This window comes from Hibiscus syriacus, unplaced genomic scaffold (assembly GCF_006381635.1).
Source record: "Hibiscus syriacus cultivar Baekdansim isolate YM2019G1 unplaced genomic scaffold, ASM638163v2 tig00111569_pilon, whole genome shotgun sequence".
NCBI lineage: Eukaryota > Viridiplantae > Streptophyta > Magnoliopsida > Malvales > Malvaceae > Hibiscus > Hibiscus syriacus.
This window is the reverse complement of record NW_024063123.1, coordinates 297790-323194: the sequence shown is the minus strand read 5'-3', so window position 1 is coordinate 323194 and position 25405 is coordinate 297790. Positions and strand designations below refer to the sequence as shown.

At 38.2% G+C, this 25405-nt stretch overlaps 1 protein-coding gene across 1 annotated transcript; it reads left to right on the top strand.

Moving 5' to 3' along the window:
* The first annotated feature begins 4043 nt into the window (after positions 1-4043).
* LOC120165089 lies at positions 4044-24857 on the top strand. The gene is made up of 8 exons (XM_039174677.1): positions 4044-4135; positions 4583-5275; positions 5388-5446; positions 5526-5619; positions 19128-22500; positions 22555-22889; positions 22926-23255; positions 24388-24857. Exons 2-7 carry the CDS (start codon positions 4693-4695, stop codon positions 23219-23221), a joined length of 4740 nt encoding a protein of 1579 aa, XP_039030608.1. The 5' UTR covers positions 4044-4135; positions 4583-4692; the 3' UTR covers positions 23222-23255; positions 24388-24857.
* Positions 24858-25405: the final 548 nt, after the last annotated feature.

The following is a 25405-nucleotide window of genomic DNA, read 5'->3' as shown; positions in this document are numbered from 1 at the left end:
AATTTAGTGAAACGGATCCCAAAAACGGATCCGGGGTGTTAAAAAATGTCGAGATATGTATTCTCGGGAAAGATTAACGGTTGTTTAATGGTTGGTCAAAGTTTTGGTCAAATGTGGTTAAGATGTGAACAACCATTTTACGAAAATAACATCATTTCCAAAAAAAATTACCAAAATATCACCATTTTCAAAATAATTACTAAAATATCATATTTTTAAAATAAATCAAGAAATTATTTTTTTAAAAATTACGAAATTAGCACCCTTTTCAAAATAATTATCAGAATAGCACCCTTTTCCAATAATTATCAGAATAGCACCCGGTCAACGGGTCGGGTCGGGTTGTAACCGGTCAAACCGGTTATTTTGACCTTCCCCACACACAGTGACGGTGTGTGGGACGTCTTTCCAGCAGCGTAAAATTTACGAAAAAATTTCTAAAAATTATTTTGAGCGATTTCAAGATACTTACAAAGATTGGTTCAAATTTTTGAACGGCGGAGAGCTCGATTTCAACAAATCGGAAACTTTGACCGTCTCACCTCCTCACGCGCCGCCGTCGACAGAGACCAAGGATGACACCGACAGACTCAGAACGACACAAGGAACACGATGGTGCAGGAGGTGTCGTAAACGGATCAACGATCGGCGGTGAATTTAAGATTTTCTCGGCGATTGTGCTAAAAAACCGTCGAGACTTTAACTTGAAATTCCCAGCGTTTGGCAGCGTTTCACTTCAATTAATTTAAGGGGTTTGTTCATCGCTCGATGATGAACACGATGGTGGTTTCAAAACGACGATCAGAATTCGAATGACGTTGGGATCGTGGTTGGAAGATGGTGTTAGGAGAGACAATTTTGGGAGCAATTGGTTTCTGATTTTCAGAAACCAATTGCGCGTATATAATACCAAACTCACGAATCATTCTAGGGTAAATTCAGGGCTTGATCTCTGAATTTTCTTTAACTCTAAAATAAGCTACAAGTTTTAAAATCTTTTAATTTAGTCCCCAAATTTCACCAATTTACTTAATTAAAACCTCAAATTACAATTATATATTTGTTTTTAAATTTTCGGGTTGTTACATTTAGTGTTGTCAACGATCTCAGTTGAGCTCAAGTATTGTTGAGTTCGACTCGATTCGAAAACTTGCAAGTCTAAAATATTATGAATTAAAGCTCTTAAAAGCTTGAAAAATCTCAAAAAGAAAAAAAATCTTAAACGTAACTCGATTAAAGCCTTGAATTCAAACGCAATTTGAATCTTAAAATTTATGAAAATCTTATTTTTTTTAAAAAATCAACACATAAATATTAATATTATTAATAATTTATTTTGTAAAAAAAATAAATTTTTAATATATTATATTTTCGAGTTGCTCACGAGTTTTTCGAGTCAATTATTAAGTATGTCGTTTCAGCTCGTTAAGAACTCGAGTCGAGTTCGAATTCGAGTAGAGTATTTATCGAATTTTGACTGAATCAATCTTAAATAACTCATTATCTGTCTCGTCTCATTTACAGCCCTTAGGATATTGACATCTTTGTTGGTCGACATTTGAATCAAAGAAGACGCCATTACCGTTTCCGAAATGACCAACAGGGAAGTTATCACTGTTTAAACAAGTCGATCATTGGACAATCTCATCGGCCAATGCATTGAAGACAGCGTAGAAGGCCATTGTTGGATGCCGTAAGTAGACCAGATCCCCCACCATGGGAAGTATAACGTTCGAGCCATGAAATCAAATGGCGAAAAGTTCAATATTTTTTAATAGAATATAATATTTGAATTTTTAGATGAGATATTTATCTCTAATTTTAAAATTCTGACTTAATTTGATTTTAGATATAAAGTTAACAATTGTTAATACATTACATATTTATTAGTATTATCATTTTAAAACTATGCGAAACAGTTGACCCTATTCATCTTGGATAATTTCTTTACAGTTTGATTTTCACTTTAATTCATCAAATGTACCGTAAAGGAAAAAAAGTCATTATCCTAGTAAAAAAAGATAAACTACAGAGTTGGTCACTTTTATTTCAGTTTTATAAACGTATGGTCACTAAATTCAAATAACTTAATTTGTAGTCACTTTCGTTTCGTTTTAATTATAATATAATCATTTTTGTTTTGTTTTAATTAAGATGTGATCATTTATCCTAAACGACCGTTAAAGGTTTAACAATTTAATGACGTTGTACGTTAATAAAATGATTTAATTTTTGTTTTAACCTTTGAACTTTAGATAAAATTTCATTATGAACTTTTTTATAAATCAAAAGTTGTTTAGGGACAAGTTTGCAATTTACCATTTTTTAATATGCTTTTATTCTAAATTCCCCTTTACGCTGCACACCCCATCTCTTCCTCCTCCAGCCATGGCAAAGCCGCCGTCAAACATCAACCTCCTGACCATTCGATTCGAAAGCAACCGCATACTCTGCTCCGACTTCCGCCACTTCGATGCTCTCCTGATGTTCATGGAAACACTTTACAACGTGGACTGTGTGCAGCGAATTCTTGAGCATTTTCTTGCCATGGACCAAATCACTGGTGGAGGCTCTCCATGTTCGGCTGATGATGGTCAGATTATTGGCTCACCGTCATTAACACCACTTACAATGGTAGCCAAGCTAACTGATGGGTACCTTGCGGAGGTTGTCCCTGATGTTCATTTGAAGCTCCCCAAGTTTTAGGCTCTTGCTGCTTCAGTTCCCGTGTACGATGGTCTATATCGTGCTATAGACATTTATCTCAAGGTACCATCCTAACTGCACATAATTGCTAATTACGTTGTTTTCTTCGTTTTTTATGCTGCAAATACGTAAGTTACGTTTTAACCTCTATCCAAGTTGAGTTTAGAGGCCCTTTTAATATGTTTCGAGAATGATCAAATAACTTTAAAGAGAGAATATCTGTTAAGTAAAATCAGGTGTTCGAATTCTAGCAAGGTCCTTTAAGTAAGGTCAGAGGTTCGAATCTTGACATTTGCGAATGGAGTAAATTGGGTTGGGAGGTTGCCCTCGACCTCTGCAGTACTTAATATGAATTAGTCGGTTAATAGATCGGATACCAGTGATTAATTAAAAAAAAGATAAGATCTGTTTCCTTTGTCTAATCTTTCACTGAATTATTTTATTTGGCATTTTAACGTAAATTGCTCTTGTCTGCAATGTTAACCGAAAAGCCCGACCTTGTATGTACCGGTTATTAGGAGCTTAATATTATCTTATTCTTAAAATCAGTTGTTGCATCTTAAAGAAGGATACACAAAAATTCTTCATTGCTACAATTGTTTTAAAACGTTAACTTTCTCCTATGTTTATCAAAACTTGCAGTCACACCCACGGTTGTCGGAATCCGACAGAGAACAACTATGCCGGCTGAATGCTGATGGACTGCCAAAAGCTCTCCTTGGAGACCTGTACCCATGCTGCACAAAACGAGAGACTGCCACTGAGAATACTTGTCCAAGTCATGTTCTTTGAACAGCTTCAGCTTAGGACTTCAATCCCCGGTTGCTTTTTGGTCTCGGATGGTCAGGAAGTTGATGTTCGACGGCGGTTTTGCCATAGTTGGAGGAGGCGATGGGGTGTAAGGGGAAATTAAGAAGAAAAGCATATTAAGAGCGGTAAATTGCAAACTTGTCCCTGAATTGCTTTAGATTTACAAAAAAATCATAATTAAATTTTATGTAAAGTTCCAGGGTTAAAACAAAAATTAAACAAACATGCCACATCATCAAATCATTAAACCTTTCATGGCCGTTTAGGGTAAGTGGCCGTATCTTAATTAAAATGAAATGAAAGTGATTACGAATTAAGTGTTTTGAATTGAGTGACCATATATTTATAAAACTGAAGCAAAAGTGACAAACTCTGTAGTTTACCCAAAAAATGTCATCAAGCCCCCCATAAAATCCAACGGAAATATGCCACGTGCGATGATAACAGTAGTGGAATATGCGTTTACTGTCTTTGGATCTCTTTGGAGAACACTGGAATTATATTACTATATTTTTCTTTTCTGTTTGCCGAAAAACCAAACGAAACAGAAGAAAGTACTTTCTCTCTCTCTTTCAAAACCCCAAACCCTCGAAGCCCCCACACACGAGATCTTTCGAAGGTAAACTTAAATTCTTAACCTTTTCATCTTTTTTTTTTATTTATGATACGAAGATTTCATCTTTTGATATATATTGTTCCTTCCATTTCCCCTGCGATTTCTCAGTTTAATGCTTATGTCAGCCTTATCTTAAGTTTTATTGTTCGAGTTGATCGATTTTTTTTCCATTTCGTTCATTGGAATTTTTTAATGTTCGAGCTCTTTTTTATTGATTTTGAGAAATGCTCAGATTAGTTATTGTATGGATAAAACTAAAGAGAAGGGTGGCTATTAGTAATGCTACAGAATTTTTTAGCTGTTGTTAGTGAACTGTTGTCGAGTTTATAGCTTAATTTCTTTCTCTTTTGTTTTATTGCTGTAATTTTATGTGGTATGAAAATGTGTATTTTATCATTTATTTTTCTTTTTTTTAATTTCAATTTCCGGATTATTTTGAACAATACTCAGGTCGGTTATTGAATGGATGAGGCTAAAGAGAAAGGCGGTTCCCTGAGTGTTGCTACAGAATCTTCGTTACTGTTAGTGAAACTGTTGTTGAGACAGAGGGTCAAATTCCCATGGAGGAAGGAGGGGAAGAGGGTCCTAGTAATGGAGATGATATAATGGTGGAAGTTCTGGGTTCTCATGTTTATGTAGATGGTATTTGTACTACTGATGGGGGAGATGGAGGTATGATTGGGACTGGTTCAAATGATGAAGCGGTTCATGGTCCTGGTGACTCTGGCGGTGTTATGGAGGGTAATCTGCTCAACTTAAATAGTGAAGGCGACGAAGATGGTGATTTGGGTTCTAGGAGTGAGGTTTCTGGTGGTGAAGCTGGAAGGGATGAAGGTGAGGGAGATGCAAATCGAACTTTGGAGGTACAAAAAGTTGGTGATTTGTATGGTAATGACTTAAACCGTGGAGAACAGAAAGATGTCGAATGTTCATCCGTTGAATCCAAAGATTCAACGGTGCAAACTAAAGTTGTTGAGGAAGCTGCAATGATGATTGATGCGGACAATTTGAATACTCTGGATGGTTCTTGTGAAACTATATCTGACGCAAAGAAGGAAGCTGCTGATGTTGGTGTAGATGCTAACTCATCAGATTTGAAGACACAGATTACTGCAAAAGATGTTCACCATTCCGAGGCTAAAGGTATGAAAATTAGTTAATTTGATCATAATTTGAAATTTCAAGTTGAAGGAGAGCAATGAAGTTTTGAGAGTAGGTGGGTAGCACTGAAAAATATTGTACAATGTCCATGCAGATGTGGTTTATTCATATCAATCAACTGAATCGGTTGTTGAAAGTGGATTGGATGAGAAGGTACTTCAAAATTCTGATTCTGCCAATGGTTAATAACCCTAATGTGTAAACCTAGCCTAACTTTTTTTTTCTTCTGCAGGTTAACACAAACAAGGAAACTGACAAGCAAGGTGCTGATTTTGAACAAAGGCATATGGAAGTTGATATTCCTCGTAGCTCTGAAAATCATGCAGGTGAAATTTCTAGAGTCGATCATGTATTATATATATAGGCAAGATCCATTGACACATTTTTTGATAAGTAGGTAGGCCTCGTTAAAAACCCCCTTCATGATTAATGGAGCACAAAGTGCTCCTTAATCAGCGGAAGGAGGAAAAGAGTGCCTTAATTCATTAAAATCCGAAAGGTACATAATGTTTAAAAACAAAAAACACCCTTTACAATAATCAACCCGAATCCTAACTAAAGCCTAAAAGAAAGCTGTGTAACTTGCCAATACCAGCTTTAGCTAAACTATCAGCCTCAACATTGGCTGATCTAGGAACCCATCTAATAATACCATTAAGATCTCTTAACAAAATAACAATGTCTTTCACAAAGGCTCTGTAAACAAAAGGACAACAATCATAATTTTTAACACACTCCACTGCTAGTTTACTGTCTGATTCAACAATTAAGCGTTCTTTAAACCTCTGATGAATCAAAGCGAAGAAAGATAAACCCTTCTTTATTGCCATAATCTCAATCAACAGAGGTGGACCTGGACCAGCTGCCTCTTGGAAAGAACCCATCACCGAGCCATCCTCAACTCTTAGAATGCCCCTAACACCACTTTTCCTCCAATCTCCATTCACTGCTGCATCGACGTTCAATTTTATAATTTGGAGGAGGAGACCAATTGGCATTTTTGATGATCGAAAGCCTTGAATTAGAACAACAGTCCCTAAGAGTTGGATCAGAAATAAGAGAGTCCTTTAAAATAGCCACATTATTGAATTTAGCTAAGAACCAAGTAGCCAACCTACATCTTGCCATAAAAAATAACTCCATCTGATCAACCCTTCCCCCATCAAACACAATGTCATTCCTAGTTTTCCAAATCGTCCATATAACCACTCCTGGAATAAAGGACCAAATTTTAGAATTTAGGACCATTTCTTCCCAAGCTACCATAAAACTTTGAGCATTATCCTGCAGAACCGAACACACTCCCCAAATTTTCAGAAATTTGTTCCAAAGATTCCATGCCACAGTGCAAGTGAAAAATAAATGTGCTGAAGATTCAGCCTCCTCTTTACAAAACGGGCATGCAACATCAACAATAACTGAAACTCCTCTCCTTTGTAATTCTTGCTTTACTGCCAATCTATTATACACCACCTGCCACATAAAGACCTCCACTCTAGGAGGCACTAAACCTCTCCAAATATATTTCATCCAAAAGGAGTCTGTTGTCGAAACAGGACAACAAGACTTCACACTAGACTTGACAGAATAGATACCTTCCCCATTCCCTTTCCAAACCAACCCATCTAACAAATCATGGGAAAGAGTGATATTGTGAATTATCGCCATAAGATCAAAAAACTGTTCGAGCTCCTAGTCACTTGATTTCTTCTCAATTGAACATGCCAAGACCAAACTGAAGACCGAAACTCTCCAAACTCATTAAGCTTCCCATACCTATTTAAAGACAGAATAAACAGTCTCGGGAAAACTACTTTAAGAGGGAAATCAATCGCCCAACTATCAAACCAAAAACTAATGCTCGCTCTATTCCCCACCCGTACTTTAAACATACTTCGAAACTTAGCTCCAAACTAATCCTCTTTGAAATGATTTTGAACTACCGATTTCCAAATCCAAGAAGCATGTGCAGGAAGTTTATCCTTGAACAACAAAGATCTAACGTCAGATTGTACTTACAGCAGATAACCTTCTTCCACACAGACTCTCTATCATTAGCAAACCTCCACGGCCATTTTCCTAAGAGAGCTCTATTCATATAATTAAGATCCAAAACACCAAGACCTCCAACACTTTTGGCAGAGCACACTGTCGACCAATTAATCCAGTGAATTTTCTTTACCTCTACCCCTCCTCCCCATAGAAATCTGGCCATGATGGAATTAAGTTTAACAATCACCGAAGAGGGAATTTTAAACAAGGATATGAAATAGGTGGGTAAAGAGCACAAAACAACCTTCAATAAGACCACTCTCCCTGCCATTGACAGAGTCTTCGCCTTCCATCCTGCTAACTTTTTATAAAACTTCTGCACAGCCGGATCCCACATCAATATAGAATTTCTCTTAACACCAAGCGGCAGTCCCAAATATTCCGAAGGGAAATGGCCGACTGAACATCCAATTGCATTAGCCCACTGCAATACTTCTTCCTCACTGATATTTATACCAAATAGTTTACTTTTAGTAAGATTCAGTTTGAGGCCTGACATTACTTCGAAAACCCGTAGAACCCTCTTAACATTAAGAATCTGTGTCTTCGATGCAGAGCAGAAAATTATTAGATCATCTGCGAATTGCAGATGAGATAAATTATAAGAAGTCTCATCTTTGCCAACAACCAGACCATAAAACAAACCCTCAGTTACTGCCTTTGACAGCAGTAAGTTAAGCAACTCTCCAACGAAATTAAACAGCAACGGAGAGAATGGGCACCCCTGTCTAAGTCCTCTCGCCATACCAAATTCATCCGTAGGTACTCCATTAACTAATACAGACACTGAGGCTGTTGTAACACATTTCCGAATCCAGCAGCACCACTTCGATCCGAACCCCATTTTAGTAATGACTTTAAACAGAATATTCCTATCAATCGTATCGTAAGCCTTCTTAAAGTCTACCTTAAACACACAACTCTTTAATCCTTTTTCCTTCACAAGTCAATTCCTTCATTCGCAATAAAAGAACAATCCAAAATTTGTCTACCCAGAATGAAAGCATATTGTGAATCACTAATAATATCATCAATGCAACCTCTTAACCTTCTCGAAAGACACTTGGACAGAATTTTATACACCCCTCCTACTAGACTAATAGGTCTGAAATCATCAAGCCCCCCAATATTAGAACCATTTGGAATGAGAGTAATGAAAGAATGATTAATTCCATTCTCCCAATCTTTTTCCAAGTAAAAATTATGAAAAAATTCAGAATATCACCTTTCAAAGAGGGCCAAAATTTCTTAAAAAAACCCATATTCAACCCATCTGGGCCAGGAGCTTTGTTGCTATCACACGAGTTTATGGTTTCCCAAATCTCATCTTCCGTAAACTCCTTCTCTAGCATAAGACTCTGCTCCATAGAAATTCTTGAAAAATCAACTTTATATCCTCCACTTCCAAAGTTGAACTACAATTGTAAGCTTTGTAAAAATGCTCTCTAACAGCTGACTTGATAAGGACAGGATCTTTGATAATTTCACCTTCAACATTAATAGCATTCCAAGAATTCATCCTCCTCCTAATGGTGGCACATGTGTGAAAAAATTTAGAATTTCGGTCTCCAACTTCAACCCACTTCTCTCTTGACTTTTGGAACCATATTTGTTCCTCAATTCTGTATAGTCTCCAAAGCTCATTCCTCAAAAACCTCAACTCTGTTGGACTACCATAGTCTATGGAATTTTGGTTTTGCTGAAACTTATTTTCTAGCTAGTGAATTTTGTCTTCTAGATCAGAGATATCATCACGTGGAAATTGTTTCCTATCCCCAGACCAGCTCTTAATAGCAACCTTTGTATTCTTAAGAATACTCAAAATACCAGCTTTTTTCTTGTCCATCTTGAACTTCTTTATGGACTCTGTAATCTTCTCCTCAAACCCTTCCTCAGACATTAGATAGTTAAACAGCCTAAAAGGTCTTTTCCCCCAATTGTCTACCCCACTCTCCAGAATTATTGCATTATGATCAGAGATAGATTTAGGTAATAACGACTGAGTGATACCAGAAAAAGCTGCAGAGAAACTAACATTAACTAGAAAGCTGTCAAGTCTGACAACAGTGGGATAATCCCGGTTGCTGCTCCATGTAAAATTCCCCCAATTAAAGGCAGATCAATTAACCCCGTTTGCTGAATAAAAAGACTGAAGATTTCCATAGAATTCCTGTTCTGAGTACGACCCTCCTTTTCTTCTTCTATTAAATAGGCATTGAAGTCCCCTCCCACACAAAAAGGAATGCTGAACCCATTTAAAAACAGTCCCAGTTCTTCAAAAAACCCAACCTTTTCTTCTTCCACAAATGGACCACCACAGACATTTATGAAACCACATCTAAGTTGATTGGATTTGAACTTCCCGAAAACAGCAATAAACCTGCTGTGAACATACTGATCTTCTTTCTCAAAAAAACTATCATCCCAACAGCTTAAAATACCCCCTGAAGAACCTGCTGCTGGTGACTCAACGACCCCTTGCAACTTATTCAACCCACTTCTCCTTAAGAAAGATTTTGGTAAAATCTCAAGTTTTGTTTCTTGTAAAAAAAGAAACGTTGGTTTTTTCTCAGAAACTATTTTTTGAACTGCTTTCTGTTTTTCTTTTTTGCCCATCCCCCTAACATTCTAAGACAACATACATAACTTTGGCATCATATTTCTAATTGATAATACCAAACCCAATCCCAGAATTAACCCACGAACTCAGGAAGCCCCACTCAAGCCTTTATCCCTTAAAAGATATACCCAAAATCCTACTGATCTCCCATGTAGCCATAGCTTCCTCCAACAGCAAAGAAAAGGCTGATGAGGACAATATAGAAACAGCATCATGATCTAATGCCTCCGAAAAATCAGAATGATATCCTCTTGGAATTAAAGCCCTATCCAACTTAATACTGCTCTCCCCCCTGATACATCCAACCATATATTCCTTTCCTTGGATCTACTATAAACTCTCTTATGACTTTTAATAAACTTTCTTCCAACCGGGGCACTTTTCATGGATAAAGAGCTTTCAGAACGAGTATGAGAACCAACTCTTATCGTTAACAACTTTAAATCTTCATCAAACCCCAATTCAACATCATTTCCTGGTGGATCCTTGTTACCAACCTCTATTGACATAAAACACTTATTGTCGTTAGCTTTGTCTTCATCCCCTGATCTGCTTGAGGAGCTATGAATCATTTTTTGACTTGCATACCCAAGCCCAAAGATATTAACTGCTGGCCCAGCAGGAATTAATCTCTTGATGGGAGATGAGAGTGCACTGCTCCTCCCTAATTGGGTCTGTGAGCTTCTAATTCCTTCCTCCTTATTTCTAATGCCCAGCCCAGTAAATTCTCCCTTTTTACTACTCCCCAATCTTGGAAAAACTGACACACCTTCATTAATGCCTTTCCCTTCCAAGTTTTTTATTGGAAACTGTAATTCTCTACCTGCTACACCAAACCCAACAGACGCTCCCTGATCAATCCAAATATCAACTTTCTGACGAGCTTCCTCAACTAGTCGAACTGGACCTGACATGTCAGAAAATTGTGTGTTGTCATCTTCCTCCTCTGTCATGTGATTGCCTGTGCATTTTTCATCGGAAAATTTTTCCGGCAAATTGCCAAGAAAAAAATCTAAAACCTGTGAAGTAAAGCCCAGCTTAGAAGTCATCTTGAATGATCTTCCATATGATCCTAAAGTAAACACTTCAGGGACGTTAAACGGACTTGCCACCCTAAGCAAAATTTTTACCGTCGTGAGATCTTCCCTAGTTTTATTCGAATGATATATACCCTCCATTGAGCCCCATCTTCTTGCTAACTTCTCCAGAAAATTCTCTTGCAAACATAGTAGAGGAACACCATACAACTCAACCAGACAATAAGCCATTGGCACTCCACCTTCATTCAACATAGGTGCCTGTTGAAAATAGGGCTAATGCAAAGTGAAGTAAAAAGGAATTGGGTGATGAAAAAAATTAAATGACAAAGGTAAGAAAAAGTGAAAAACTTCACTGTAGTATATTCAAGTAACAATAGATTACAAGTTTAATATGTATATATAGTAGATGAGAACAAGTATTTAATTTAAACTAAACTACTTAGTAGTTATCCTTATCTAACTTTCTAAGAGTTAATTTAAACTAAACTACTTAGTAGTTATCTTTATCTAACTTTCTAAGAGTTAGTGTTATATTAAAATACTAATTAATTATCCTTATCTATCGCATAACCTACACTCCCCCTCAAGTTGGGGAGTAAATGTTGAAAAGACCCAACTTGGATATAATCTCATCAAAGGTAATTCTTGGAAGTGCTTTGGTGAGAATATCTGCTAACTGATTCTTCGTTGAAACATAATTGAGTTTCACCGTTCCACCATTCACCTTTTCAGAGATGAAATGTCTGTAAATTTTCACATGCTTTGTTCGGTCATGATGAACTGGATTCTTTGCAATACTTATTGCAGATTTACTGTCACTTTGAAGTTCAAACCATTTGTTGGCACATAACCCCAACTCAGTTAACATTCTTTGAAGCCAAATTCCTTCGCAAATTCCAAGTGCCATTGCTCTAAATTCTGCTTCTGCGCTACTTCGAGACACCACCGCCTGTTTTTTACTTCTCCAAGTAACCATATTTCCCCAAACAAATGAACAATAACCAGTTGTAGATCTTCTATCCGTTAATTCACCTGCCCAGCTTGAATCCGAAAAAATTCTTACTGTTCTATCATCACTTTTTCTAAAAATTAACCCATGTCCTGGTGTCATTTTCAAGTATCTTAGGATTCTATTCACCACCTCTAAATGTTATTCTCTTGGATCATTCATATATTGACTCACTATACTGACAGGGAACGCAATATCAGGTCTAGTAAGTGATAAATAAATTAGTTTACCTACTAGCCTTTGGTATTGTTCTTTGTTCACAGGACTTCCCAATTCTTCTCTCCTTAGCTTAAGATTTGCTTCCATGGGTGTTTCTGCCGGCTTACATCCCTTCATTCCAGTTTCTGATAGTAGATCAAGGATATATTTCCTTTGATTGATCACTATTCCTTCTTTTAACCTTGCAACCCCCATGCCTAAAAAATATCGTAAAGTTCCCAAGTCTTTGGCTTCGAACTCCTTCGCCAGTAGCTTTTTTAATCTTTCTATCTCCATACAATCATCATCTGTTAGAATGATATCATCCACATAGACAATCAAAATTGCATTTTTGTTGTTTGAAGTTGTTTTGACAAATAAAGTGTGATCCGACTAACATTGCTTGTAACCATCCTGAATAATCACCTTTGTAAATCTGTCAAACCAGGCTATTGGAGATTGCTTAAGTCCATACAAGGACTTTAGTAATCTACATGCTTTTCCTGTATCGCTCTTCACACCCGGTGGAATTCGCATATATACTTCCTCCTCCAAGTTTCTGTTTAGAAATGCGTTTTTGATGTCTAACTGATGAAGTACCCAATTCTCATTAACTGCTAATGACAGTAACACTCTCACAGTGTTTAATTTTGCTACCAGAGCAAACGTTTCATGATAATCAACTTCAAAAGATTGAGTGAATCCTTTCGCCACTAATCTCGCCTTATATCTTTCAATGCTACCATCAACTTTGTATTTTACCGTGAATACCCATTTGCAGCCGACTGGTTTTTTATCTTTCGGAAGATCAACTATAATCCAAGTATTGTTATTTTCCAGTGCTTTTAATTCCTCTTCTACTTTTTCTACTTGAGATCTTTCAATGCTTCTTCCACCGTTTCTGGAATAGTAATGCTATCTACACTTGTTGTAAAGTTCTTAAAACAAGGCATTAGCTTTCCGTATGCAACAAATCTCTCAATTGGATAATGTCTGCATTTTCTTACTCCTTTCCTTTGAGCAATCGGCAAGTCATTATCATCAATTAAAGCATTTAATTCAGTGGAAGAACTCTGATTACCTTCTTCGTTCTCCAAAGGATTCTCGTTCGGTTTCGGTTCATGACAGTGTCCATACTGTGTGGGAGACTCGGGATTAGGTTTAGGGATTGATTTAGAAATTGGTTTTTGTCGTCTCTTGTAAATCTGCAACTCAGATTGAGGTATTTGAGGCGAAGTGATATGCTGATCATGCCAAGGTAAATGTGTTTCGGTGGACTGGTTTGGCAAGGATACGTTTTCTGGGTTCAATAGTGTTGTTTGGTTTGGCTATAGCGATTTTGTAGGCTTATTTGAATGGTTTAACTGGTTTGACGGTGTTGGTTGATCAAAAAGAGTTGGCTGCAAATCAAGTGACAATTGTTGTTAGTCAATAAACTGATATTCATTATATGACTCCCCCTGAATAGCAGTTTTAAGGAAAAAAAGTGTTTTTTCAAAGAAAGTAACGTCCATAGTAATAAAGAATTTCTTTGTACGAGGATAATAACACCGATAGCCCTTTTGAGTCGATGAATAACCCAGAAACACACACCGAAGTGCTCGAGGATCTAATTTGGACCTGAAAGAAATATTGTTATGAACGAACACAGTACAACCAAAAACTCTAAGAGGTAACAATAAAGTCATCGATTTAAAATTGGGAAAAACTGAAGAAAAACATCTCTCGGACACTTAAATTGTAACGGTTTACTAGGGAGACGGTTAATCAAATAAGTGGCAGTTAAAAGGGTTTCCCCCCAAAAATAGTTAGGAACATTTGTGGAAAAAAGTAGAGACCGAGTAACCTCAAGAAGATGTCTGTTTTTTCGCTCAACAATCCCATTTTGTTGAGGAGAATTGACGCACAAAGTAAGATGAATAATCTCGGTTTCCTGAAAGAAATAACCCAAAACATTGGCAAAATACTCACTACCATTGTCAGAATGAAACATTTGGATTGAACACTGAAATTGGGTTTCAACCATCTTATGGAATCATTTAAATATTTCACAAGCTTCAGATTTGGTTTTCATGAGAAAGGTCCAGGTAGTACGAGTGTGGTCATCAATAAATGAAATAAACCACCGAAACCCATGTAAAGATGCGACCCGAGATGGTCCCCAAATATCACTATGGATCATGGTAAATGGTTTGGACGGTTTATATGGAGAAGGTAGATAAACACTCATAGTTTGTTTAGCAAGTGGACAAATATCACAAGAAAAAGATTTTGGACTCTTATTGACAAACAAATGTGGAAATAATTTTGCAAGATAAAAGAATCTGGGATGGCCTAAACGAAAATACAATAACATAACATCGGTTGAAGGTTCAAGTAAAGGAAATTGTTATATAACATGGTAGGAAGTAGATGGGTGGGAAAATAAAGTTGCTGGAAGTAGGTAAAGATCCCCACAAAGCCTAGTACTGCCAATCACTTTCCCCGAGCTAGAATCCTGAAATTCACAAAAATCAGAGTTAAATTTCGTGATACAGCATAAATTGGCAGACAACTTGCTAATGGAGATAAGATTGCAAGTGAGATTGGGAACATAAAGAACATGAGATAACAAAATGTCCTGATTTATTCGAATAGACCCATGACCGGCAACATCGGATAGAGAACCATCAGCTGTTCGAATATGAGAGATAGACGAGTCGGCATGAAAAGTGTTAAAGAGCCGAAGATCACCTGTCATATGATCACTTGCACCAGAATCCACAACCCAAGTAGGAGTGGTGGATGTATTAGCCAAAGTAGCAGAAAGAATTTTACCTGCAGGTACTGATTGGGAATGAGTGTTTAACTGACTAAAAAAATGCTGCAACTCTTCCATTTGTTTTTTAGTAAACAAACTTCCTTGTAAATCAGTATTCACAACACAATTTTCTTGAGTATCACGTTGTTGATGCTGTTTTGAAGACTTCCCATCAGTAGGCTTGCCATGTAATTTCCAACAGGAATCCCGCAGATGTCCAACCTTCTTACAAGAGTCACACTAAGGTCTCCCCTTCTTTGGCCGAGTAGTAGTTTGAGAGTGAGGGATATAATTGTCACCATTCAATCGATGACAGGTGATAGAGGCTGAAGAAACATCAGAATGGGGTGAATTAATGAGGAATTCCGAAGTAACCTCCGATGAAGAATTGGTGGAATTCATGATCGACGACTAGATTTAGGGTAAAAAGAAAAAAAATCGACTAGATTTAGGTGAAGGATCGGTTACTTAGCTGATACCATGTTGAAAATAGGGCTAATGTAAAGTGAAGTAAAAAGGAATTGGGTGATGAAATAAATTAAATGACGTTTACAACTGATGGATTTGGATTTGGAGAGGTGTGGTGAAGAATTTCTTTACAGCCGATGTATTTGGGGATTGTATTAGGAAGAATATGCGTCTGAAGACAGGGAAGGGGAACTTTGTGCAGTTCTAGAATGATGTTTGGCTGGGTGATGTACCTTTGAAAATAAGGTTTCCTAGACTCTATGTTCTCTCGAGCAACAAGTTGGGGAAAGTAATGGAGTTTAGGGTCAATAATAGCGCAGGCTGGGTGTGGGACATTCAAATGAGGAGGAATTTGGCGGATTGGGAGGTTGAACAGCTGCTACAGTTGCTGTCCTTATTGAACAATTTTCCTATTACGCCATGTGTAGATGATTGTTGGATTTGGTCAGGGAATGGAAAAGGCTGTTTGTCAGTTAAATCTTGCATGAACTTTTTCCTCGATCAAGATGGTACTCAGCAGGAGGAGATATGGGAGAGGCATATTTGGGTTGGGATAGCTCCTTCTCGGGTGGAGTCATTTATTTGGCAAGTTGCTCATTAGCGAGTGGCGGTTAAGGTGGAGTTACTGAAGCGTGGTGTGGCAGGGATAATCGATTCTTTATGTTCATTGTGTGGTCAAGAAATGGAATCAGTTTCGCATCTATTCTTGCATTGTGAGGTCGCCTGGAGTTTGTGGTCTAGATTCTTGAATTGTTGGAATTTATCTTTCGTGATCCCTAGAAATATCATCGGCTTTTTTAATTTGTGGGATGATTTACTTCCGAAGTCTTTGATATGGAAATTTATTCCAAGGGCGTTGATGTGGTCAGTGTGGAAATGTAGAAACGAGGTAGTTTTTCATAAAGCAAAGATAGATGTGGTGAGACTGTTCTTTATTGTTCGTTTTAGAATAGCTTCCTGGTTTGTTGCTAAGCACAAGGATGTGAATATCCCTTTAGATTCACTTGTGGGCGATTTAAAACTTGCTGATTTAGTGGGTAGACAAGGAAATGGTATTCCTAAATCAATTTGCTGGGTTCCTCCTCCGGATGGTTTTTTAAAGCTTAATGTTGATGGAGCGATGGCTAAGGGCTGGGATAAGGGAGGTATTAGTGGTCTGATCCGGGACAGCAAAGGGGCGTTGCTTCATTGGTTTTCTGAGAGTATTGGGGGTGGTCCTCCTATCTTGGCTGAATTATTGGCGATTAAGAGAGGGTTATGTCTTCTGGATGATTTAAACTCTATTATTTTTCAAAGGACTATTCTTGAATCAGATTCAAGCACTGCTCTGAAGTGGATCTTGAATCCGGGGTTATGCACTCCTATGTTTCAAGTATTGGTGAAGGATATTGTCTCCCTTTTGTCAGGGAAGGATATCATTTTCAAGCATATTTTGAGGGCTGCAAATTGGGAAGCTGACAAACTAGCTAAAGATGGGATAGGGTGATGTTATGGCGTATGTCTGTTTGGGTTGAGGTGTAGGAGTTTTATTTCTTATGCTTAGCTGTTGTGTTTAAGTTTTATGTATTTTTGGGTTGTGTTTGCAGACGCTTTGGTCTGTTTTTGTTGTTCTATTTGTTTCATCTAATATATTTTAGGCACTCTTTTCCCCTTTTTCGTCCTTCATGTTACTTGCACAACATGGAGGGTGAAAAACGGGGTTTTTAATGAGGCCTAATTTTCTATAAAAAAAATAAATAAATTAAATGACAAAGGTAAGAAAAAGTGAAAAACTTCACTGTAGTATATTCAAGTAACAATAGATTACAAGTTTAATATGTATATATAGTAGGTGAGAACAAGTATTTAATTTAAACTAAACTACGTAGTAGTTATCCTTATCTAACTTTCTAAGAGTTAATTTAAACTAAACTACTTAGTAGTTATCTTTATCTAACTTTCTAAGAGTTAGTGTTATATTTTTTTTTTGATAGGAATAGTAGGACTCCTTAGGAACCTCCCTCATAGTTTACATTTGATGTAAACTGATTGAGGGAGGAAAAGAGCACCTCATTTTATTGAAAAACCAGAATTACATAAGATACACAAAACATCCTGATCCTGAGAAACACAGGATAAACATAACACTCTAACCCTCGAAAATACACCATGACCATAATACAAAAAGCGATGGGAAAAAAACACCCATCAGCCTAACCCCACACCAACACTATCGTAACGAACAACACTAAGCCTTCAACACTCATCCGATTCCCTGCTTAGCTAACCTATCTGCCTCCATATTGCAACACTAATTAATTATCCTTATCTATCGCATAACCTATAGTGCCAGCCGGTCGGACCAGAACCATAACTCCTCACTTTTACTCGCCCTTGCCTCCTTCATCAATTCCTCAGATTTGAAAGTAACAACACAAGCATTCCACATATACCCCTAGCTTGCAATCTGAACTTCAAAACCTTCATTTGCCAATGCTCTTTGGACCAATTCCATATCGAAATTAAGTTTAACAATACCCGTGAGAGATCTTTTCACCCAGTTTGAACTTTGAGTGGGAATATGCATTTCCCAAATATTCTTTTTCCCCCTCTCCCTGTCAAAACTATCATCTCTAATTCCCATTTGCTCCAAATGACACTTCTGCGTGCTACTCGGCAACAAGACATCTTTGTATGATCTATCGTCTCTTATACTTCTCGGAATCTCGACATCATCACATGGCTTAAATTTCCCTTCTGTGACCTTTCCTTGAGCAACAGTTAATGACCGAGATGTACTAGAAGCCCTTGGACTATTTTTCTGATATTTTGCGACTCCAACAAAAACTTTCCTCCCATCTATCCACAACCCATTCATGTTTTTAACTGCCTTCCTCATTCCTGTCTCATTACTAAACTGAATAAAGGCGAACATGGAAGATTGATACTTTGGTTTGTTCATCACATTTGGTATGAAGACTCGCACCACATGACACTGGTTAAGAAAAAGATTCCTTAACTCTCTTGCTAAGATTGTCAACGAAAACAGTCCAACTCTCGCCGGAGGAAGACTGACCTTTTCCACTTTCTCTCTCCTCTTTTTTGACCTTTACTCTTTTTGGATCGTTGGATAAGTGAAAACAGATGGTTGAGATTAACAGTAGGAAATGAGAAGATTTTGACGGGAAAGGAGGAGAAGTGGATTATCCTTAATTTAAAAGTTTTAACTCACCCATTAAATTCATTAATCCAAGGATCCACAAAAAGTATTAGAAGGTGTATTAGAAGGTGTTGTTAGATGGGTAAATAGGACAACCAATTTAGAGGCTGATGCCTTAGCTAAAGAAGGAATTGGCTGATTTTGTGTTCTTTAGTTTGGGTGTTTAGAGCTTATTTGTTTCTGTTGAGGGTGTTTTGTTGGTTGTATCTTATGTAATTTTATTGTTCAATAAAATCCTAAGGCACTCTTTTTCTCCTTCCGCTGATTAAGGAGCTTCCCTACAAGCTCCATTAATCAAGAAGGGGGTTTTTAACGAGGCCTGAAATTCTTATAAAAAAAAGGATCCACAAAAAGTGTAAAACTTTGAAGTTTTATACTGTGTAACCTAACACATGCACATATATATGGTTACAACAATGTTGATTTGGAGAAGTTTTATCTTGCTCAGGAAATGACCGAAGCATAAAGTCTGCAACAGTAATTGATGGAGCAGAAAAAGTTGATTCAAGTCTTGGGGCTGCAATGGATGTTGAAAAGCAGGTTCCTGATTCAAAAAATGATGGTTTTGATGCTGATAAAGATGTTAAAGTGGAAGAAAAGTCTGTTGAAATTGAGACAGTGGGTGTTGTCTCTGAAAACCATGAAGCCTCAAAATCTGATAACAATATTTCGAGCCAAGTACATTCCTCATATTCTTTGGGAAATGAAGATCTGCTAGCTGAGAATGCAGCTTCTAAGGATGATTCCAGGGTAGCACAAGATATGAATGTTGAAGAACAAGTTTCTGGTGACGAACATGATGGTTTAGACCAATTGCAAGAAATGGAAGTTGAAGAACACGATTCTGATCCTGAACAGCCAATCAATTTCGATGAAAATACTGTTACACGAATGGCTCTGAGGTCTGCGAGTGCAATAAAGGTGCATCAAGCTAGGTACCCGCTGCCGTCAGAGGAAGGCGAATTGTCTGTTTCTGATTTAGTCTGGGGAAAGGTGAGGAGCCATCCATGGTGGCCAGGACAGATCTTTGATCCTTCAGATGCTTCTGAGAAGGCGGTTAAGCATCATAAAAAGGATACCTATCTGGTTGCCTACTTCGGGGATCGGACATTTGCTTGGAATGAAGCTTCTGTTTTGAAGCCATTTCGACCACATTTCTCTCAGATTGACAAGCAGAGTAATTTAGAAGCATTCCAGAATGCAGTCGATTGTTCTTTGGAAGAAGTGTCTAGACGGACAGAGTTAGGATTAGCTTGCTCTTGCATACCTCAGGATGCTTTTGATAGAATAAAATTCCAAAAGGTTGAGAATGCAGGTGTTCGGCAAGAATCAAGTATAAGAAATGTTGATAAGTCTTTGAGTGCTAGTTCTTTCGAACCTGATAAATTAGTTAACTATATGAAAGCATTAGCAGTCTCTCCAGCTGCTGGGGGTGATCGACTTGACCTTGTGATTGCTAAAGCGCAATTGTTAGCTTTCTATCGTTTAAAAGGTTATCATCAGCTGCCTGAATTCCAATTCTGTGGAGATTTAAGTGAAAATGAAACAAATACCTCACATTCTGAAAAGAAAATGCATTTCGGTGAGGTAATTGAGCATAGTACTCCTTTGGATACCGATGGTGAGCAAATTTCCAGTGGCCAGGAAACCTCAAAAACTAAGAGAAGCTATTACCTTAAGCGTAAGCATAATCTGAAGGATGGGTTGTATCCTAGTAAAAAGGAAAGAAGCTTGACTGAATTAATGGGTGAGACATTTGATTCTCCTGATGCTGAAAATGGGCCTGACGGGATGGCTAATAAGCTTCCTTCATCATCATTTGGAAAGAAAAGAAAAGCTGTTGATTCCTTTGGGGACTCGATGCAAGACGAGAGGAAGACAGTTTCTCTTGCCAAAGTGTCTCAAACTCCACCTCATTTCCCAAACCCTTCCTTTAAGATTGGTGAATGCATCCGCAGAGCTGCAAGTCAAATGACGGGATCTCCATCGATTCTGAAGTCCAGTGGTGATATGTTACTGAAGATTGATGGAGGCAGTGAAAATCCCTCTACAGATGGAATTGATGTTCCCATCGAGAATTTCAATGATGCACTGCAAAAGATGACGAGTTTTATGTCAAATCACTCATCACTAGAGGAGTTGTCATCACAACTTCGCGAGGCAGCATGCGATCCAAGGCGAAGTTCTTTTAGTTTAATGGCCAACTTCTTCTCTAACTTCAGAGATTCAATTGTTGTGGATCAACCTCCTGGGGACAAAGTAGGTGACAAAAGGAAAATGTCCCCCATTTCTATTTTTGGTTCTCCAGAAACTTTTGAGTTTGAGGACATGAATGATACTTACTGGACTGACAGAGTAGTTCAAAATGGTTCTGAAGAGCAACCGTTACATGGAAATGGAAGGGGACGATTTCAAATAGTGCCTATTCAATTAGAGAAGCCACTTCAAAAAGGCCGTAATACTCGAAAAAGGTATTCCGTTGGTAATAACAATTTGACCACTCAGAAACCCCCGGGCTATGTTGATGAGAGGGCTCCCGCAGAACTTGTCATGAATTTCACTGATGTTAACTCTGTCCCTTCGGAGACAAAGCTAAATAAGATGTTCAAGCACTTCGGACCGTTAAAGGAATCTGAAACAGAAGTTGATCGCGAAACCAGCCGTGCAAGAGTTGTTTTTAGAAGATCGTCTGATGCTGAAGTTGCCTACAATAGTGCTGGAAAGTTCAACATCTTTGGGCATGTGGCTGTAAATTATCAACTCAACTACACTGTATCTGAATCATTCAAAGCTTCATTGTATGCTCCAACCCTAGCTGAGGAGAATCCACTCATGTCTTCATCTCTATGTGGGGATCATGCTCTTGTTGCCTCAACCCTGGGCGATGGAGGTTCACACTTTCCTCCAAGCATAGGCGAGGAAGCTTCATTTATGGTTTCAACCCTCGGTGAGGAAACTTTACCTATTGCTACAACTTTCCATGAGGAACTTCAGTCAACCTTTGGTGAGGGCAGTATGGCCATTCCGACTACCTTAGGCAATCAAACGTCAGACGTCGACACAAGCATGTATGAGGAGACTTCACCCATTGCTACAAGCATGTATGAGGAAACATTACCCATCCCCACGAGCATGTATGAGGAAACATTGCCAATTGCTACAACCGATGTTGAGGGAACAATGGATATTGCAACAACTATTGGTGACCAAACTTTGATGGTTGCTACAACTGTAGGTGAGCAATTTTCAACAGCGGTCACAACTGTTAGTGAGCAGACCTCAACGGTTTCAACATTTGAGGAAGCTTATCCCTTCTCCACAACTTTGAGCAAAGAAACTTCAACCATCACCACAAACTTGGGAGAGGAAACTTCAACGGTTAATGTAAGCTTGGTTGAGGAAAATTCAGGATTCGGTACCGAAGGTCAAGAAACTTCAATGGTTAATGTAAGCTTGGGTGAGGAAAATTCAGACTTCGTTACTGAAGGTCAAGAAACTTCAAGCATTCCCACAGCTTTTGGTGAAGAAACTCCTGCCAATCCTGTGACCTTAGCAGCAGAAAATCCTAGTATTCCCAGAACCTCAGGTGAAGAAACTCCAGCTATTCCCTTGGTCGAAGAAACCCCTAGTGTTCCCAGAACCTTGGGTGAAGAAACTCCAGCCATCCCTGTGGCAGAAGAAACCCCTAGTACTCCCACAACCTTAGGTGAAGAAACTCCAGCTATTCCCTTGGCGGATGAAACCACTAGTATTCCCAGAACCTTGGTTGAAGAAACGCCAACTATTCCACTGGTCGAAGAAACCCCTAGTATTTCAAGAACGGAAGAAACACCAGTCATTTCCCTGGCAGAAGACTACCCTAGCATTCCCAGAACCTTGGATGAAGAAACTCCTGCCATTCCCTTGGCAGAAGAAACCCCCAGTATTCCCAGAACCCTGAGTGAAGAAACTCCAACCATTCCCTTGGCAGAAAAACCCCCTAGTATTCCTAGAACCTTAGGCGAAGAGACACCAGCTAATCCTGAAACTTTCAGTGAAGAAACCCGGTCCATTCCTCCAACCTCAAGTGGAGAAAGTCCTACAATTCCTCCAACTTCCAGGGAAGAAACTCCTACTCTGCTTCCAACCTTCAATGAAGAAACTCCTACCAGTCCCATAACCTTGGGTCAGGAAACTCAGACCACTCCTACGATGATTGAGGAAACCACAATCATTCCTGCAACCTTGGATAAGGATGCTGCAACGCTTCCTGCAGCCTTGCATGAAGAAACTCCGTCTATTTTGACGACTTTGGTTGAAGAAACTCCAACTACCACAAACTTGGGTGATGAAACTCCAACCCGTCCCACAACCTTTGGTGAAGAATCTGCAAATATGCCGACAACCTTGGCCGAGGGAACTTCGACTATCCCGACAACCTTGGGTGAGGAAGCTTCAACTGTTCTCACAACTAATGGTGAGGAAACATCAACTGTTTCTACAAATACTGAAATGGAGTCGTCTCCCCCTGAAGTGGCTGGAAGCAAGGAACATTCAACTTAGTATCTCCACTGCAAAATTTACTTGGAAATTTCAGGTATTACTTCTCTTATCTGTATGAAAGCGTTTAACTTGATGATGTTAGAATAATGACAGCTCTAATCTGGCTTTGTACAAACCATTATGGAGACAATGAGAGTGCAGATTCAGTGAATTTCTTTTCACCTCCTACACTTAAACTCATTTAGTGGACAAGTATGGTTACTATTTTTGGTATTTACGGGCAGATAATAGGTTTAAGATGTGAAACAACTAAATCTGTATTACTATGTATGCCACTACTAAGTTCAAATGGCAGGAATAGGAGCAGCTGTTATTTTACATTTTTTTTATAAGAATTTCAGGCCTCATTAAAAACCCCCTTCTTGATTAATGGAGCTTGTAGCGAAGCTCCTTAATCAGCGGAAGGAGGAAAAGAGTGCCTTAGGAATTTATTCAACATAAGAAATTACATAATATACAACCTAGAAAACACCCCAAACAGAAACAGGGAAACAGAAAATAATCCTAAACAACCATAAACAACAACACTAATTCAGCCTATTCCTTCTTTAGCTAAGGCACCAGCCTCTAAATTGGTTATCCTATTTACCCATCTAACAACACCTTCCAATACTTTAAGCCTATGAACAATGTCTTTAATAATAAAAGCATAAACATCTGGACGTAATTCAACTTCCTTAACCCAATCCACTGCCACCTTGCTGTCACTTTCAATAATCAAACGGTCCTTGATCCGCTCTCGAAAGAAGCATAGAACAACAACCCCTTTAGAATAGCTTTTAACTCCATAAAGGTCGGAGGCCCCGGACCAACAGATTCCTTGAAAGAGCCTAAGGTTATTTTACATTTTTGGATACCAAAGTTTAGATCTCCAGGCTAGTTGGGTTGGGGATAAATGTTTTAATTATTCTCTTTTGAATAGATTAATCGTGAGGTCGGAGTTGATTGTTTATATTAGTGCTTCTTGAAACCATCTCATTTTTAAGGTGCATAAAGCTGAAGGATTGATGCATCATGGGATTGTACAAAAATATAATTTATTCAGTTTCTGGTGGTTTGAAGTTGGATAAATGAACTACCAATCATGCATAATGACTGACGTTTTATAATTCAAATTCTTCTGTTTTGTTAAGCTGTAAAATCTTATTCTTGATTATTTCTTGCAATCGATATAGGGGAGAACATACCCTGAGGTTCAGGTGTCAGCGTGTGGCTCTGGTAGGCGTTTGATTCAACTTGTGACTGAAGAAGGCAACCGATGGCCCTTCAGCTTGGATTTGTTTTTTCTTGAATTATGCTATAAGCTGCATGCGTGTAGCGTTACACGCATGCTCCGACTAGTGGAATGTAATAGCATTTTTAGATGATTTGACGTATCCATGGAATGCTGTCCTTGAAGACTAGGAGAATTGCATTGTAGAATCATATGGCTGCGCGACGGATGATGAGTTTTTGACTTTCAGCCATTATGCGACTTCGCCGCAGCATCAGCTTCATCCTTCCCTTTCTCGTGCATTTCAGTCGGCATGGGAAAATACTGCTATGATCAGTACGGGTGGCATAATGGTGTATTTACCTAATTTTGAATGCTAAAACATGATGTATGGGGGACTGCAAGGCTTTGGCTTGAATAGAAATCTAATAGAGAGCTAGTTGTGCCAATGCTTAATCCAATATAAAATCCTTCTAAATGGCCCCATTGTTTTAAGAGGTTTACACATGTTTTTGTTAACATTTTGATTAAAAAAATGCTTAATATCAAAACAAGTGCTCAATTCATACCGTTTTTACCAAATAAGTGTTTAAACTAATTTTCGTCTCATTCATGTGTCTAACGTTACACCAGTTTAGGTGCTCGGCCTGTCAGTGAAGTTAATTTTTTTCGTTAAGCGACACGTGTTACAATTTAGTGATTTTGAAATTTATTTTTTAAAATAAAATATTAAAAATATTATGATATTTATAAGAAAACATTAACTTTTCTTATATTATAAAATAGTCCTAAAATCCAAAATCCTAATCTTAATTTGTCGTTGTCGCCCTTTTTGGCCATTACCATCGCCACCGACGTAGTTCCTGCCATTCTCCTACTTATACACCGTCGTTTTTTTTGTCAATTGACCGTTAGAATCGTGTAGAATCGTGATTTTAATCCTAGGATTCGGGTGGTTTTAAACGTTGATT